At 33.7% G+C, this 17,302-nt stretch overlaps 1 protein-coding gene across 3 annotated transcripts in view; it reads left to right on the forward strand.

Moving 5' to 3' along the window:
* Positions 1 to 12,772, forward strand: part of dyl (transmembrane protein dusky-like) — a 199,023-nt gene extending 186,251 nt beyond the window's left edge. For all 3 annotated transcript variants that reach the window (XM_081755882.1, XM_081755883.1, XM_081755881.1), the window contains exon 3: positions 8,839 to 12,772. In XM_081755882.1, coding sequence (XP_081612008.1) covers positions 8,839 to 10,545 — 1,707 coding nt within the window. In that variant the 3' untranslated portion in view covers positions 10,546 to 12,772. The remainder of the gene's footprint in view (positions 1 to 8,838) is intronic.
* The last annotated feature ends 4,530 nt before the right edge of the window (positions 12,773 to 17,302 follow it).

The raw sequence follows: 17,302 nt of genomic DNA on the forward strand, positions 1-17,302 counted from the left end.
TACATAAGAAAAACATGCATAATCTTCTCAGGGAGCACTACATTTTTTTCACACATAGCTCTACCGAAAATTTCGAGAAATTACTTTAATATTAAACCCTGGATTATTTCGTGCGCCACCTTGTATGTAGCAGTTGTAGTTTACAAATGTTTCATTCACTCAAGACTTCAGTTATTTTACCGTATTTACATTAACCACATGGTTCCATTAAAAATTTCGTTTAGGTCCTTCGCCCACCTAAGATTTGGTTGTTTTATCCAGTTTCTTTTCAAGTTTTGTTACCTTTTATTTAAAATTACCTTGTAATTTATAATTTTCGTCTTGTAATTTGATTTTTTATTTTAGATAAATAATTAAGAACTAAATCTAAATAAGACATAGATAAGTAGAAATCGTGTGTAATCTTTTAGGCATTCTTAGAATTACTAAATTGTGTTTTCTTAAGCTTCCTCACAAAATACACATTTGGTTATTTAAAAACTCACAACACTATTTCCCTTCCCTGAACTTTTATCAATAGTATTTTATGACAAAGAGTATCTTTGGTCCTTTTTATTTTTTTTAAAAAAATTATCGTTTCTCTTAGATAAGAGATCCAGTTCTGAGGAATTGACGAACGTTAGAATGGAAGATTTCTTTCGCTAAGTCTGCCTACACTACTGACAGCTAACTGCAACTGGCGCGATTTGCTAAATTCCTTTGTGGTTTTCGCGGGCTAATGAAGATGAATGTTTCAGCCTCTACAGTAATTATGTAGTGAAATTAGTGATCATAAAATTACTTTTCATTAGTTATGCTAACTAGGGTTGCAAAATAATGTAACTAAACTTTGATACCTAGGAAGATACATATTAAATAGTATAGACATGATATATATCTATAATCGAACTGGTAAGTCATGAGAGGTATACAGCGATTGTCAGTGTCGTACTGTTTGCATCGAAGACAGGTATACAGCGATTGTCAGTGTCGTACTGTTTGCATCGAAAGTATGATGGGGGTAGGTCCTGGGGGTTCGGATAGCTCCCTTAAATCCCGACTTTTCTATATTTAGTCTAATTTTAGGGATGATATAAATTTTAATATAATTCATCTACCAGCGATTTCTGAAGTGAAAAGTAACCTTCAAACATCAAAAGTTTGACCTCCGCTGGAATACCTATATGTTATAATTAGGGTTGCCATAATTTTTTGATCCAAAATACGGACAAGCCTTAAAATGACGACCCATCAAAGATACGGTGCCCAAACACAGAATAAAATTTTTGAATTTTTTTTTTACCTAAAAATCACCTTTTTAGGTTATCACACAATTGTTTACTGTCATACTTAAAACAATATTGGAAACTAACATGTTATATAGACTATGTTTTTTATTAACACAAACATAATAAATTATGCCATTAAATTACGTATATTAAATCCAACCGAAAGAACTCTGGAATGTTAAAATGAGACATATACCCTATAATGAAAACACAGATCTTTTCCTCCGAGATTTTAGCGATTCCCGACTTGGAACCTGTTGGGCAGCTCCAAAAACTATCATATACGAAAATTTTCCTATTTCATGCTTTGTCCGATACGAACAAGGACACGGACCCAAAAATACAAACAGTCCGTACAAAATGCATACAGATGATGTACTACTAAAATATATTCCTTTGGTGAGTGAAGAAATTTCTTAAAAAATAGATTTGACAATTTGGCAATCCTAGATACTCTTAACTACGTGTTATTTCGGAAGTTATCTATATCTTCCAAATTCTTAGACATTAGCAGCAAATGAACTTTATATATGTTTTTAACGAGATATAACATGAATTGTAAATGTAACTAAGGAATATTAAATTGTATTCTGTTGCTACTCTGACAGGAAAAGTCACTAAACAAACAAGTATACGACGATACGAGCACCGTACATCATTTGCTTCATTTTTACGACCAAAGGTATCCGTTGTTATTGCTATGGTAATAAACATTACAATTTTTGTTTTGAAACAGAACAGAACTAATAGAGTTCTGTATTGTTAACTTTTACCATCAGATTTTATTATTCCAGCGACTGTATAAAAGAAAATTTTGCCCTTTTATTGTCATCATAACTTAAATTTAACTATTACCAACAAAGCACAAACAATATTGTTTTCCAAATGACTTCCGACAGTACTTTCACCTTAATGGAATAGAATCACTCCAGCTGAACGTGCATACCACCTCTAGCGTTTCTTCGAATGATAACAATACGAGAGAATATACTTTCCAACGCGACAAATTCAGTGATTCTTTCTTTTGTCATCCATCCAATACGAGTGACAAAACAGCAGAAAAAGAAACAAAGAAAAAAAACTTTCTCCTCAACAGTGGCTCCCGCATAGAAAGGAAATCTACCAGCATCGTTGTGTACGTTTTACTCATATGCTCCCATACATATGTATTAATATCTACCCTTGTGACCCAATTTGGCTATATTTTTACGTAATAAGAATAGTTTCAATCACAGGAAAAAACGTGGAGCTAATGTGGGACAAAGAACTCTATATAGTTCACTCTATTGTTTATCATATGTATTTTCTATTGCGATATGCAATACTTCCGGGCTTCATGATGTGATGATAGATGATATATATAATACATAATTTTGTTCAGATTAGGCCTACTTATTGTACGTATGTACTTGTCTTTATGTAATTTTGATGTATCCACAAACGATCGTTAAGAAAATTATTTTGCTAATATTTATCGTCCATTACACAAATTGCACATCATTTTTTAATTTGTTTTGTGACCAAAAAAGCGGATATTTAATCTTTGAAATTGTTCTATGTATATTCTGGAACAAATTTGCATACATATTCCGAAGACAAGGCCGTAGTTATGGAGTGGTTACCTACAGGGGCACAAAACGGCTGATTTAATACATTTTTTTGTTAGTTCAATATAACTGATACCTTAGAATTCTAAACCAATTTTTTCCAACGTTTATGGTGAACACAACGAAGGAACTTGTAGTTTAAGATGCTCAGCAATGCTTGATAGAAAAATGTACTTGCACTCTTATAGTGAAATCCATGCTTATCTATTATGTATTGATGAGGAAAACACAACATGATGTCCGTGTGTTTTCTTGGGGATACTCCCGTTTCCTCCCACTTTCTCATTCCACCAATTCTTCCATCATAATCATCATCATACACTTGAGTGAATCATCGTCTCCCTTAGCTTAACAGGCATAATTGTGGGGCATTAAACTGAAAGATTTCATTTCATTTTTGATGAGGAAAAGACAGCAAGTAATACTCAAGAACGAATGTTTTTTGAAAATAAGTAGGTAATTGTGCACAGAAATTGTAGCCAGGGGTTTGCTTTTCTGTGGGATGCGTGAAAACAAGTTAAACTCTTGTGTTTTGCTATTGTCAACATTAATTAGAAGTACTAAGACAATATTGTCATCATGCTTATATTAACCTGAGAATTGTATTTTCACCACCAATTAAATGTTATACATTCAGCCTGATCATTAGCTTATCTACAAACAAGCTAAAAATTCTCCCCAAAAGTCTATATAGCCTATATGTAAATGCAAGTGGCTATGTTTGTAATTTAATAACTCTTGAACCACCCGACTGATCTCGATCAAATTTTCAACACAAATGAGATTCGGGCCTGGGATGCTTTTGTCATTTCATTTTGAGGTGCAACTTAGGGGAAGAGGACGGGGAGATAGAAGATATACAGTGGACTCTTTTTAATTCGAAGTCCAAGGGGACACGAAAAAACTTCGAATTATCCAAAATTCGAATTATCCAACAACATTCACTTTCACTTATATAACAACGAACGAACCAAGGTACTGTGCATCTAAAACATATTTATATGGTGAAGATTTTACCTTTAAAGCAGCTTATTATTTGCGTGATCGAATACCGCAAACTAACAAACGACTTTGACTCACATAATTCAAACTATGTGTACAATGGACAGTGGTGTATTTACGATTTTGTTTCGGGAGGGGCTTTGCTAACTTTCGGGGGGGGGCTTTGCCTGAAAATGTGAAAATTCAGCAAGATATTTCATATACTTTACTATAGTAAGTAAGATTTCGGGGGGGCTTAAGCCCGGAAGCCCCCCTAAATACGCCACTGACAATGGAAAATATATTTACGTACAACACTACGACATACGTTGAATAGCCCAAACAGTTAAACACCAGTAACAATTTGAATAGTCTGTTCTCCTTTTAAGAAGTCATAAACCTCATTTGCTTAAATTTGATTGTTTTTGTACGGTCAATAAATCTTGAATTTCATGTATTGCGTGGAATACGATATCAATAACATTTGGTTGACTTTATCAATAATTCATCTTAAATTTTCAACCTATTCTGAAACAAGATTAGATTGGCACACTTCTCCCCAATTCATCTTCATTTATTACATAATATTTTCTATTTATCTTTTGTGTTATTCTTCCCTATGGCTGCATCTGGATAACTGGAAACACATTAAAACTGTATTTCTCTGTTTACATGTCCAACATTAAAAATTTTCAACTGTATTTACTTCGATTTATCCAAAACATAGGTTCAAAAGTTCGATTTATCCACGAATTTTTAATATTGTTTTCAATACAGTTTTCAAGGGGAATGGACTTCTGTTCGAATTATCCAATATTTCGAATTAACCAAGTTCGAATTAACGAGACTCCACTGTATATATATATATATATATATATATATATATATATATATATATATATATATATATATATATATATATATATATAATCGAAAATGACCTATATTAGTGTCGAATTGATAGTTTTTAGGGTCCCTAAGTTGATTGGTGACAGTTTTGGTGCCCTTTCGTATGTCCAAAATGAAACGTATTCTCCCCGTGCAAAGAACAGACATTCTGTTAGTGATTGCTAATAACCAAACAAAATTAGCATTTAACAAAAGAAAGTGTAAAGATGAGCACCAATCAATTGATATCATCGAGCAGAAGCGAATGATAGGCAAATGTCAATTCTCATGTGTAGTTTTTGAGAAAATCCATAAAAACGATTTTTTTTTTAAAAAAAAAGGCTAAATATCGATGCCGTAGGATAGCAACGAAACCTATTCAGATGAAATTGATGTTTTTCATCAATGTTTTTTCATTATGATACTAGCAAGACGACAATATATATATATATATATATATATATATATATATATATATATATATATATATATATATATATATATATATATATATATATAGTATGGTCAATGAAATGTAGTTCAAAATTAGCTATGATTAACTTCTAAAAAGTTTATTTATTGTTTAACTATAATGTTGTTCAACATATATTAATCGATAGACCATAGTGAAGTGAATAAAATGACATGATGGGATTAAATTTTCATGCGTAGTTTTTGAGAAAATAGTGGAAAAACTAATTTTTAAAGTTTTAAAATGTATGACGTTCTTTGCTAGTCTGAAATAGTCGATAGGTTTTATTTTGCTAGAATATTTTATTTATTTATTTATTTATGTGTTGTATGTGTAAAATGTACACCGTTAAGTAGCAAATGTTGTCTAACAGTGACACATATAGTCCTAGCAGTGACACAAATAATTCGAACATTGACACATATACTTCTTGTAAAATGAACATATTTATTTACTCACTTTACTTATAAATGCTATTGTACGATCCAGTGAATGTGTTGTCTGATGTATAAACATTGGAAAGTCGTGTTTTAAATTTTAAATCCTAAATTGTCCATCGTCGATAGAAGAGCTTATATTCTCTGCATGAAATAGATTCATCGAGCTATCGAATAATTCACTGTTCTCCATGTTTCACCCCGACCCACGTTCCCCTATTTAGGTGGTGGCGTCGTTAGGACGAAAGAAAGAATAATTTTGATTTAATTTTTGCATCCCTTTTAGAAGCGAGGCTATATGAAACTTGGACCTACAGTTTAACGTGAAATCCGAATCATATGAGCTCCTGCCGGGAATTGAACTCGGGACTCCCACGTCAAAGGCGCGTGCGCTTAACCACTTAGCTATAAGAGAGCTCGAAAGAAAGAAACAGTGTATTTGGAGTTTGTTCTTCCTAACTGATGTAGCTTCTCTCCTAAAAATCACACAAATACATTGCTATGAGCGTCTGTAGGATCTTTTTCAGGAAGAGTCATATTATTTATTAAAAAATAATACCATAAACTGGGTATACTTTGGCCCATTTTTTTTTTTTAATTTTCAAAATTCCCTTTCTAACATCTCCTAAGATTAGGGAGGTAATTTAATGACATTTCTCCTTGTTAGAAAGCAATCCTTTGGCTTTCTTTTGAAAGCAGTAAATACTCAGTGTGACCAAGAATGATGATTATAGTTCCAATTTTTTGATGCCATGCAAGATTTTTCATGGTTGAGGTAACTTTAGCCAATTTGTCAAAATGACTAATTAATACACGAAAGTATTATTGTAGCACCGTATATAAGAAGCAGAAGAGAAGAACGGGGTATTATAAACACATTGGTGAAATTATCAATGTTTTTACTCAATTTTAATCCAACGAGAAATGTTGTTCAATGAAAATATTTGTATTCTACTTGGGTGAATACGAAATATCTATAAAAGAACGCTACAAATTTCTGAATACTTAACTTAAAATACCGATATTACGAACATACGGGTGAAATCACTTTGTCCAATTTAGAGGTAAACAAACATATTCTTCAATGAACATCTCTCTAAGTGGATGAATACTTAACATCTGAAATTAAGAGCACCATATTCTTCATTGCGGTAGAGTACTTTACCGGTACCATACTGCTCAGTTATAGGAAGAAAATTCTTGCAATCCAGGCACTGTATAATATCCTCCTTTACAAGCTAGTCGGGGGTTAATCTTCCTTATTACATCGCACCATTTGTACACCATTTCATCTTTAATATTGGGCCATTACCAATACAGAAAATATGGGCCAATGTTACCCCACGCAATTAAACACTTAATAGTTTGAGTGTAATTAAACAAACATTTAAGGCGTTAACTTATTAATATTCGCGAATGAACATTTTTTTTAATTATTATTCTTACTTCTGCATTCAGGATATGTCACTTTAATGCAATGAACAAAAGTTGTGGAACTTGAAATATAATAAATGTTTACTTGCTATCAATTGCTAGCATTTTGCTTCCCACATTCTGGAAACAAATTCCTAGCGCCAATACCCATGTGTTCTCAATGTTGTAATACTTCGATCTACAACTTTTCTCACTGATAGAAGCCATAATAACCATGTAGAAAGAAATCAAATCTTTCTCTTCCTTTGGGCCAAAGTTGCCTTTAAAGGGTCAAAGTATACCCAGTTTACGGTACATTCTTTGGCGTGTAAAATTCAGCTCGGGATACGAGCAAATGTTTTTTTATGATGCAATACCGGTGTTTACGTCATAATTTTGAGCAAAAAGACAAATGCTTTTGAGTTTTGCTGACCACGAGCACCGTGAAACAGGTATTTTACAACACAAGAGGTGGAAATGTAAAGAAATAAAGAAAATACTGGAAAATTAAATTTATAAAATATTATTCGTGCCCAGAAATTCAAGGCAAATTACATTGATTCACTTGAATTCCAAGAAGGGACCATGGATCTCTTTAGCCCTTCACCTTTGCGGATGTCCATTGTTATAACAAATTTTAAGTTTAGTGAAACGATAGGTAGACTTTATTAGCTTTATTAAACTAGGAACCTCAAAACCTCTACTGTTATTCAGTCTATGGTTTCTTTCAGATCGATTACAGTTCTTTCAGGCTTGAAAGCATTTGTTAAGTTTCATATTTGTATTAGAAGCTCATTCTTGGATACCTCATCGTTAGAGACCGAATGTTTAAGCATTAATAACCTGGAAAATAGGCAGGGAAATAAGCAGTTAAAATTTAAAAAGTAGACATTAAAATAGGCACTAAAATACAACTCAATGAAGATAAATACTCAATACCATTAAAAAACAAGTCATAGATAATGTTCAAAAAATATAGAAACATAAATGTTTGTTAATGTATTTTTTTACTGTATATATAAAAACGAAGCTTGACATATATTTCATGTATATTTAGTAAATACACTTTTCTACAGCACTTTATCAGTACAGATAGAAGTCCGAAGTTTTACATCTTATCACTACAAACAAAACTTATACGATATTTCTCGGAAGAGGCAGAATCCTTTCTTTAAATATTAAATTATATATTTTCCCCAATAAAGATTTATTTTGAAGAAAATGCGTAGAATAGGCAACATTAGTCACTAAAGCAATTATTTAGGCGAAATAAGCAAAATAAAATGGGCTTAAATTGAAAGTATAACCCCCTATATAAAATTTAAAACGTTATTTTTTGTCATATCTTTAATACAAAGAATAGGCATTTTGCCTAACATCCGGTCTATATTCATCATTTTCAAAAAGTTTGAGCATGAACATTTTTCACTATATTTTGATGGTGAATAGAATAACTAAATGCTATTGATTTTATGAAATAAAACATTTCTGTTGGAACAACGTATAATATACCGTTTTTTATATACCGTAGAATATCATATTTTTTACAGGTTCGCTTAGGATGTTCGACACTCATAGCTTTCCCTTTATAATTATATGGCCATTATCTCAATGTTCAGTTTTTATTCATTCACACTCAGAACGTTTACGTTGTATATTAGTTCTCACAGATAACATTTATATTTATTTTACAGTGTTGTATAAAAATGCATATTTTAAGTAAATATACGTAATATGCTGTAAATTAATCAGCATTTTCTCTTTACTTTCAGGAAATTTCTGGAGATGCCCCTCCACCCGTCGATTCAGCGTCCCTGCCTCTCGAACACAGAGCAGTATATGGTCCTCCTCAACAGATACCTCCAGGATATGGTCCTCCAGCAGTTCCAGATGACCCTTGGCCTTTAGCAACACCAGATATGCCTCAAATCAAACACTTACAAGTTCAGTGTGAGAAGACGCATATGAGAGTGAACATCGAATTTGATAGGCCCTTCTACGGAATGATCTTCTCCAAGGGTTTCTACAGTGATCCCCACTGCGTCCATTTGAAACCAGGCACTGGACACCTCAGTGCTACTTTTGAAATTTTCCTTAACAGTTGTGGTATGTCATCGTCAGCCAACACACACGGTGGATATGGACCAACTCCTAGTGGCAGCTACGTTGAGAACACCATCATAGTACAGTACGACCCATACGTACAAGAAGTTTGGGATCAAGCCAGAAAACTTCGGTGTACGTGGTATGATTTTTACGAGAAAGCTGTTACCTTCAGACCTTTCCAAGTAGATATGTTACACGCTGTTACAGCTAACTTCTTGGGAGATAATTTACAATGCTGGATGCAGATTCAAGTCGGAAAAGGACCTTGGGCTTCCGAAGTCTCAGGTATAGTAAAAATCGGACAAACCATGACCATGGTTCTTGCTATTAAGGATGACGAAAATAAATTTGACATGCTTGTCCGAAATTGTGTTGCTCATGATGGTAAAAGGGCTCCGATTCAACTAGTCGACCAATACGGCTGCGTCGTTCGACCAAAGATCATGAGTAGATTCCAAAAGATTAAGAACTTTGGTCCGTCTGCATCTGTAGTGTCATTCGCATATTTCCAAGCGTTTAAATTCCCAGATTCAATGAATGTTCACTTCCAGTGTGTAATTCAAGTTTGTCGATACAACTGTCCAGAACCTAAGTGTGGCGGTGACTTTGGAGGAGGTCTGCCTCACGGTGAGTATGGACCTCCAGCACCACATTCTGAGTACGGTGTTCCTGGAATACCTGTTGGAGAATATGGAGCTCCTGCCGCTTTTCCAGATCCAAGAATTCCCGGACTTCAAGGAGCTTATTCAGAAAACAAACCAGAATCAGTTCCACCTCCTCAAAACGCCAAACAGTCCTCATCGCATCCCCCTCCACCACCATCTCAGGGTGGACCTCAGGGCAAGCAGCCCAGTGGTTCTCAGAACAAGCCTGTAAACCTTCCACCTCCACCTCCTCCTGGTCTTGGTCCATACACCACAGTGAAGAGGAATGGAGTTGAAGAACACGAAGGTAACCTAGCAGCTCTTGGCGGCCGTCCACGATCTGTAGAGGTTTCACCGGACCTTCAAGGAATCAGGCGAAGAAGAGAAGTATACATCCCGCGAGTGTACAAGCGAGAGGCTCAAGAAATGACGGACGTTAACACCAGCAGAGTGATACAAGTGGTGGCACCTGGTGATGTTAATTTCAATCTTAATGGTGCGAATGAAACAGTGGTCATACAATCAACGTCAGCAGACCCTGAGAATATTTGTATGTCTGTGCCAAGTTTCGTTGGAGGACTTGTAATGCTTTTATTGGTTCTTATTGTAGCCTGCATCGTTGCAGCATTTCTTTTTGTTAGAGTTCGGTCGATAGACAGGAAAGGTGCGACAACAACCTTTGTTCATAGTGCTTATGATAATACCGAATTTGTAAAAGTTGCAAATTGATTAGAAAAAAAATAATAAGCATATTTTTTTTGCCAGACATTCAAAGACTTTCTATAATGAGAAAGAAACATTTGCCAAGGAGAGCTCATGAACTCAAAATGGGCTTGGACTTATATATATATATATATTTTATCAACATAATTTTGTCTTCAATGCATTGCTCAGGTCAACTTGTCAGTAATATTACCTTGGTTTAAGGTAACTTCGACTTACTGCTGGTCCTGAAAAAGTGATTTTTCGTGCGTGTGTGTGAAAGATATTCAGAAAAACATACCTTTCCAAAAACAGTTTTTTCTTGTACGATATATGAACTCTATTACATTCCTTATTAAAAAACAATAGTAATAATTATAATAGTAAGAGTATTCTACAATCTTATGGCAACCATGACCACATTGCTTTATCTTTTTTTCTTATTACTTTCCGCTAATCCACCAATCAACACGTTTTTATTTATATGAAGAAAATAGGCAACTATATTTTATATATAGTTTTAATTTATTTATTATTATAAAAACGCGGGTAAGACTGCACCATATGGACTCACAATTTTTTTAATATATTGTAATACATAAAAATATATATATGATGAATTAACTAGTAGAACAAAGTTTTGCGGTTACCAGCTATACTGTTGAAAACTAATATTGAAGGCGGCCGACCAAAGTCTTCTGTGAATTTATTGTTGCTGATGTTGTTGCTATGTTACTTGTAGCGCCACGGTCCCGACGCGAAGGACCATCAAGTCACATAAAGAAGGAACGAAAATCAAAAATTTATTCTAGTAGCAGCAATAACAGCAAATAACAACCATGCATTTTTGTTACATATATATAGATAATAATTATATTTATACATTACAATGCATTTTGCAATGTGTGTTTTTGAGATTCTGTAGAACAGAATCATTGGGATGATTCCTAATATCAGTACGTCCATAATAAGGACATTTAACATCAAGTGAGTGCTTGTTTATATAATGTTTAAAGGAAATCAATGACTGATTATAGTAAAAAAATCTATTTAGTATTTTTCTGTTTAGGAATTTAGTACTTCATTTTTCTTATATACATATATTGGCATTCTGTTTTTTTTAAAGCAACAAAATTAGTATGTATACTATTGTAAATATTTATATATAAAATCGTCGTTGAATCAGCACATGTCCTAGAGCGTATCTTCATTTTCCAAACAGATTTTAATTATAATTTACCAAATTGTGTAAGTTAATTCATTTTTTCTAATACAATAACTACGTTTCAAACATTGTATATTACATGATGAGGCTGTGCCTTGTTAATTTATGTTATTGTAAAAAAATATTTTGGCTATTATTTGGGGTTAGGTTATAAATTCAAGTGTATTTTTTTGTAAAACAGTCCCACACACTTTTTTGGTGGTTACAATAACGTGTAGCCTCCTATACAATAGTAGTAGTAATAGTATATTTGTGTTTATACTACATGTATATTGTTTGTGTTAGTTTTCTAAATAGTGTATTTCTGACCTTAATTCTTCATTGGTTAATGTGGTTTGTATTCTGACAAGTCACAGGGTTATTTTTCCATTATTTTTCTCTTAATTAGTTGCACAATCTTTGAGGGGGTTCTTAGAAGGGTATCTTAGATGGGCATAAGGGACTGTTACCTAAGTTATTAAATATATATTTTTTTAATATAGAAAAGATCTACTTACTTGTGACATAATATAACCTAACCTCATAGCCATTTTGAAAAGAATCAAAACCAATTATAGTGAATTTTAATAAAACACAATTTTTTCTTCTTCACGAAAAAAGTGTACTGTTAATTCTAAGAATACTTTGTGTGTAATTTGCAATGTAAAAAAAAATGTATGAGAATAAAATATGTGTTTTTATGAATAAACAGATCTGACTTGTATCCATTCCTTTTCTTAAAGAATATATAACTGTAAGTTGCACACTTTATTCAAATCCATTGGTAGATACTGTAATTGTATACCTTTATGTGCAATAATCTGCCATTTTGTTTATTTCTATAAGCTCAGTTGATGTTCACTTGTTGAAGAAGCTCAGGCTTGTGGTGAAGTAGTACGATTTAGGATTTGTGTGTGTGATTTTGTTCTTGTTTGCATTTGTATACTTCCAAACGACACATCAACAAGAACAAAAAAACGTATTCCTTTGTAAATATGCAAGATTGAAGAACTAATTGCTAGTAATTAAAGTATTTTAAATTATAAATAACTTATTGTTTGCTTTCTTTCTTTCTTATTGTTATTGCAATAGTCAAGGCCACGACTCCCTGACAACAATTTTCACATGTGGTAAGAGTCTTTTTGTAAACAAATTATCAACTCTGGATTTCTCATTTGAATTCCAGGGTTAACTGATTTCTCAATGGAAACGTATTTCGAATACCTTACATCCAGGGCTATACTTACTATTTTTGCCATTCCGGGCGAATAAAATAATATCCATTCCTCAATACAAATTAATATACACACTGTAGAAAATTTGAGACAATGAAGTGAATAGTCAATACTTTAATGCAAGCAGAAAAGCAATATTATATATCGTCGCATAAGAACTAGAGGAACGTAATTCCAAAATTGCGGTTTTCGTTTTCTTCATGTTTGGACATAATTTTGAAAGCTCCACTTGGTGTAAATGGAACGTAACACCATCTGTTCTCCTTGTCGATCATCTGTTGTAATGTAGTTTAATTACCATCTTATTAAAAACACATCTTCCTAAGCAAATAATATTTTTGTCATCTCGCCTGTAAACCTACAAAAATGGAGTTACGTTCTTCTGGTTCTTATGCGACGATATAATAAATTTGTGAATTCCAGCTCATTCAATTAAAAAGGTCATAAAATAACACTAAAATAAATGGCCCGAGGACCAACGAACCCTCACAAGTGAAAATTTCACAACCGTTGTCGGCCAAGATAGCAAACAGCAGGAATGTTCTTACTCGTAACTTACCTCAGAAGCATAGATAAACCACTTACAAGGAAAGTTAACAGCTAACAACATGCAAGAATAAAAGTAAGTGGATGACCAAAACGATTGAATTTAAAAGCACAATATTTATTTTCTCAGGAATATTACAACATAAAGATTAACTGGATATTCGTCCGATGTACATTCCAAATAAGGATATTTATGGATATATCAATCAGTGGAGCACATGTTCTTCCTTCTTCTTTCTTCACGTTCGTTTGGGGCTCACTACTTGCTCCTTCTAGCGCAGAGTTCAAAGTGGATGAGTTGCTGCTCGAAAGTTACAGCTGCTTGGTAGGCTCGTCAATTGGATGGCAGCGTTTGCTAGTTTGTAGTGTGACGTCACTCTTATGTCTGTATGTACTTCACCTAGAGAGTTTTGTGAGGGAGACTACCACAAATTAATATATAACTTTCAGTTTAAGTTAATAAAATTATGGTTGATTCGATTACTCACCATATGAGGCCACTGCTCAAGTGGTTATCTTCGCGATTTCTTTTGAGCGAAGGTATTGATCAAATAATTTTTATCTATGTTTTTTTCTTTTTTCAAAATTATTTCCGATACAAAGAAGAGAAATTTCTGCAAATGTTCATGAGATAGAGAAGAACGAAGGTATGGCTTGATTCATTGTAATGATGAAAATAAACATTGTTTGCTGAACTGCTAGATGCAGAAGTATATATATATATATATATATATATATATATATATATATATATATATATATATATATATATATATATATATATATATATATTTCAAATCCTTCTGTCGAAACATGGAACTAACTTCTTGAATATTCTTAGGAGAAACATCTGATGAACTGGCTGTGTAGATGAATACTTTCTTGAACTAACGCTTTGTCTAGTTCAATATTATAGCATGAGTGTAAAAGAGGAACAGATGATGCTTCCACTTCGGGGGTCAAATCTGTTATATTATAGGAATGAAAAATTATCTTATAGGAATGAATTTTCGTATCTTTGTATGTTTTCCTACAATATTCTACTAAAAGCAAGGAGCTTCCACCAAAATTTCCTCCCTCGGATCAAGTCTTAGCTTATTATGAGAGCTGGTATCAAAACTATCATTATTTTTCTTTTCTTTCCCCCCTTTTTTTGTCGGTTTTAGTAAACTCATGCAATAAGTTTTCTTTTATCCACAGCAATATTTTTAAAGTGTACTTAAAGAACGTACGGGTAGCTTGGATGCCAAGTAAGCTGAGTCTAAAATTGAAATTTTCCAGGAAAATTCAAAATTTGAAATTCAACAACTTAAGAAAATTTCATATTTCTGTTAAGTTAGCAATGAAAACAATAGTTATGTAGAATATGGTCTAATACTTCACTATTTAAAAAGTTTTTTTTTTTTTTTTTTTAAGTAACGATGTATAGAAGTGAATGATGGCACTTGTCCATTTTCCCATTCTTTGGACTTAAGTCCTGTTGGCATTCCAAGCGTCCAATATGTATGCAGGGAATCATACAGCCCTACCATTAAATTTAAATCAGATAAGTAACTTTTTGATTACAGCTTCGTATTTTTCTAAAACTGCTCTTCAAACAGCCGGCAAAATATAAATTTCCAATTTCTGCACCCTATTTAACAAATCCTTAATTTCACTCATGGTCACAGATTTTGCAGTAGTAATACTAAATAATGTAACTAGTCCCAGTTTTTGTTTAAGCTACAGCACACATCATAACCAGCTGATCACCTTGTTTGTGGAAGCTCCTTCAACGAAACATTTCGAGACGATTAAATGGGTTTTACAATATTACTCATGTATGCATAGATTCACTGAACAACAGATGAAGTGCTTGAATTAGGTCTAAAATGTCTCATGATTCCTATGCAAAATTCAGATGCATCTGGCTTATCAAACTCAATAAATGTGCTGGAAAAGGCATACATTTTCAATACGTGCTTGCAAGCCACTAAATGTCCCAGTCATATTAGCAGCATTACTACAAAATTTCTCTGTACTTCAAAGTGTCTAGTCTTGAATTCTGAAGTTTATTTCGAACCACATTAGAACAGCTAATTCATATCCTGGATTCAATATAAATTTTAAGAAACGTTCCACATGTTAACAATTTTCAGACATACCTCTCTTAATCTACATGAGAAGTATCCGGTGTAGGATCGATAATTCTTAAAAAAAATATTTTACGCATTTGGCTTAATTAATTATTATTCTCAGTACTTTATCAGACATTAATGCAATAATTTGTTTACAAGTAGCGAGGAACAAGTATAAAGCAATACCTTTCCCTCGATTTCCTTTTATAGAAATATATGTACTGCTAGGAATAGACCGAATTCGACAAAGATCTCTGCAAACATCATACAAGTGTGTTCAAAAAATATCGAACATTTGGTTGACAAAAATACATTTATTGATTTGGAAATCCGAAACACTAATCCTCCTTCAAAGTAGTCTCCTTGGTAATGTAACACACTTCTTCGAGCGCTCCCGCCATTGTTGGAAACACATCTGAAATGCAGTTTTTGGAATGGTGAGCAACCAGGTAGTCACATTCCACATGATGTCTTCTCTTGACTTAAATCGGGTCCCTGTTAGTGGCATTTTCAGTTTGGGAAATAACCAAAAGTCACACGGAGCCATGTCGGTTGAGTAGCAAGCCTGACGACACAGGAATGTTGTGTTTGGCGATGAAAGCCTGAATCAAATTTCACACAGACACTCTTCTCATGCCCAAATTCTCATTCAAAATTGAATGTACCGATCAGATTGAATGATTTCCGCTTGGGTATTGCCAAGCTTTTGGAAAAATATGATGCAATATCGCTGCTCAAGTTTTTCTATTATTTTACAAATCAACTAAAATCCGACGACCGCTCATTACACGTCTTCACTTGTTGGCCGATTGCTAGTAACTGACGCTTTCTGTGGGCGGCCACGACTGCGCATGAGTGTCTCCTCTACATCTACACTGAAGAAAGTCTCCCGCGCCTCATAGGTTTACGCGGGAAAAGAATAAGGTTCGATACTTTTTTAAACTCACCTCGTATAATGGCCTTCGTGCTATGATCTGAAAATTTCATCAGTGCCCATGAATGGAAGACTGTGTGGGGTTTGCGCCCTTACTACAAATATCACCCTTCTCAATATATTTCTCCAAAACTTGATTTCTTTGCCATACACTGAAATAAGAGTATGGTTAGTCCGAAGCAATTCATGTTCCCTTTGTTTCATCAACACAAAGCCTGACTTAAAGATTGATAGAATTGTCATGCTCCGTTACACCTTTATTTCCGTGTTTCCAATCGGAAAATTCTTCTGTTGCAAAGCTAGATGAACCTTTATATAAGCGATATGGGGCACAGAAAACAGACTGGTACAGTACTGGGAAAGTATACGAGATAGGACGTGGACACTAACATGGGCGGTGATTTACGATCCGTTTCTGAAAGATTGGTTTACTACGGCGATTATTTTTTGGCCTTTTATTGGATCACCCAAATTTTGTTTCAAGCCCTGAATAATGAAATGGTCTCTCTTTGCTTCGCTTATTTTCCAGACGGCTGGACCATTACGAATTTTACTTACTACACTTGCACACTCATCAATATCATTACTTTCATTACATGGATACCGATCTTCTATATTATCATTAGTTGCAGGCTAATAATAACAGTCAAGTCACTTTCTTTTGTGGCATACTGGAGCGTACTTGACACAGAATTTGTCTCCATTTCCGTCAGAATCTGTCTCCATTTCTTCAGGTCTGCCACATCTG

The sequence above is a fragment of the Thermobia domestica genome, chromosome 4 (genome assembly GCF_964235325.1).
Source record: "Thermobia domestica chromosome 4, izTheDome1.hap1.1, whole genome shotgun sequence".
Taxonomy (NCBI): Eukaryota; Metazoa; Arthropoda; class Insecta; order Zygentoma; family Lepismatidae; genus Thermobia; species Thermobia domestica.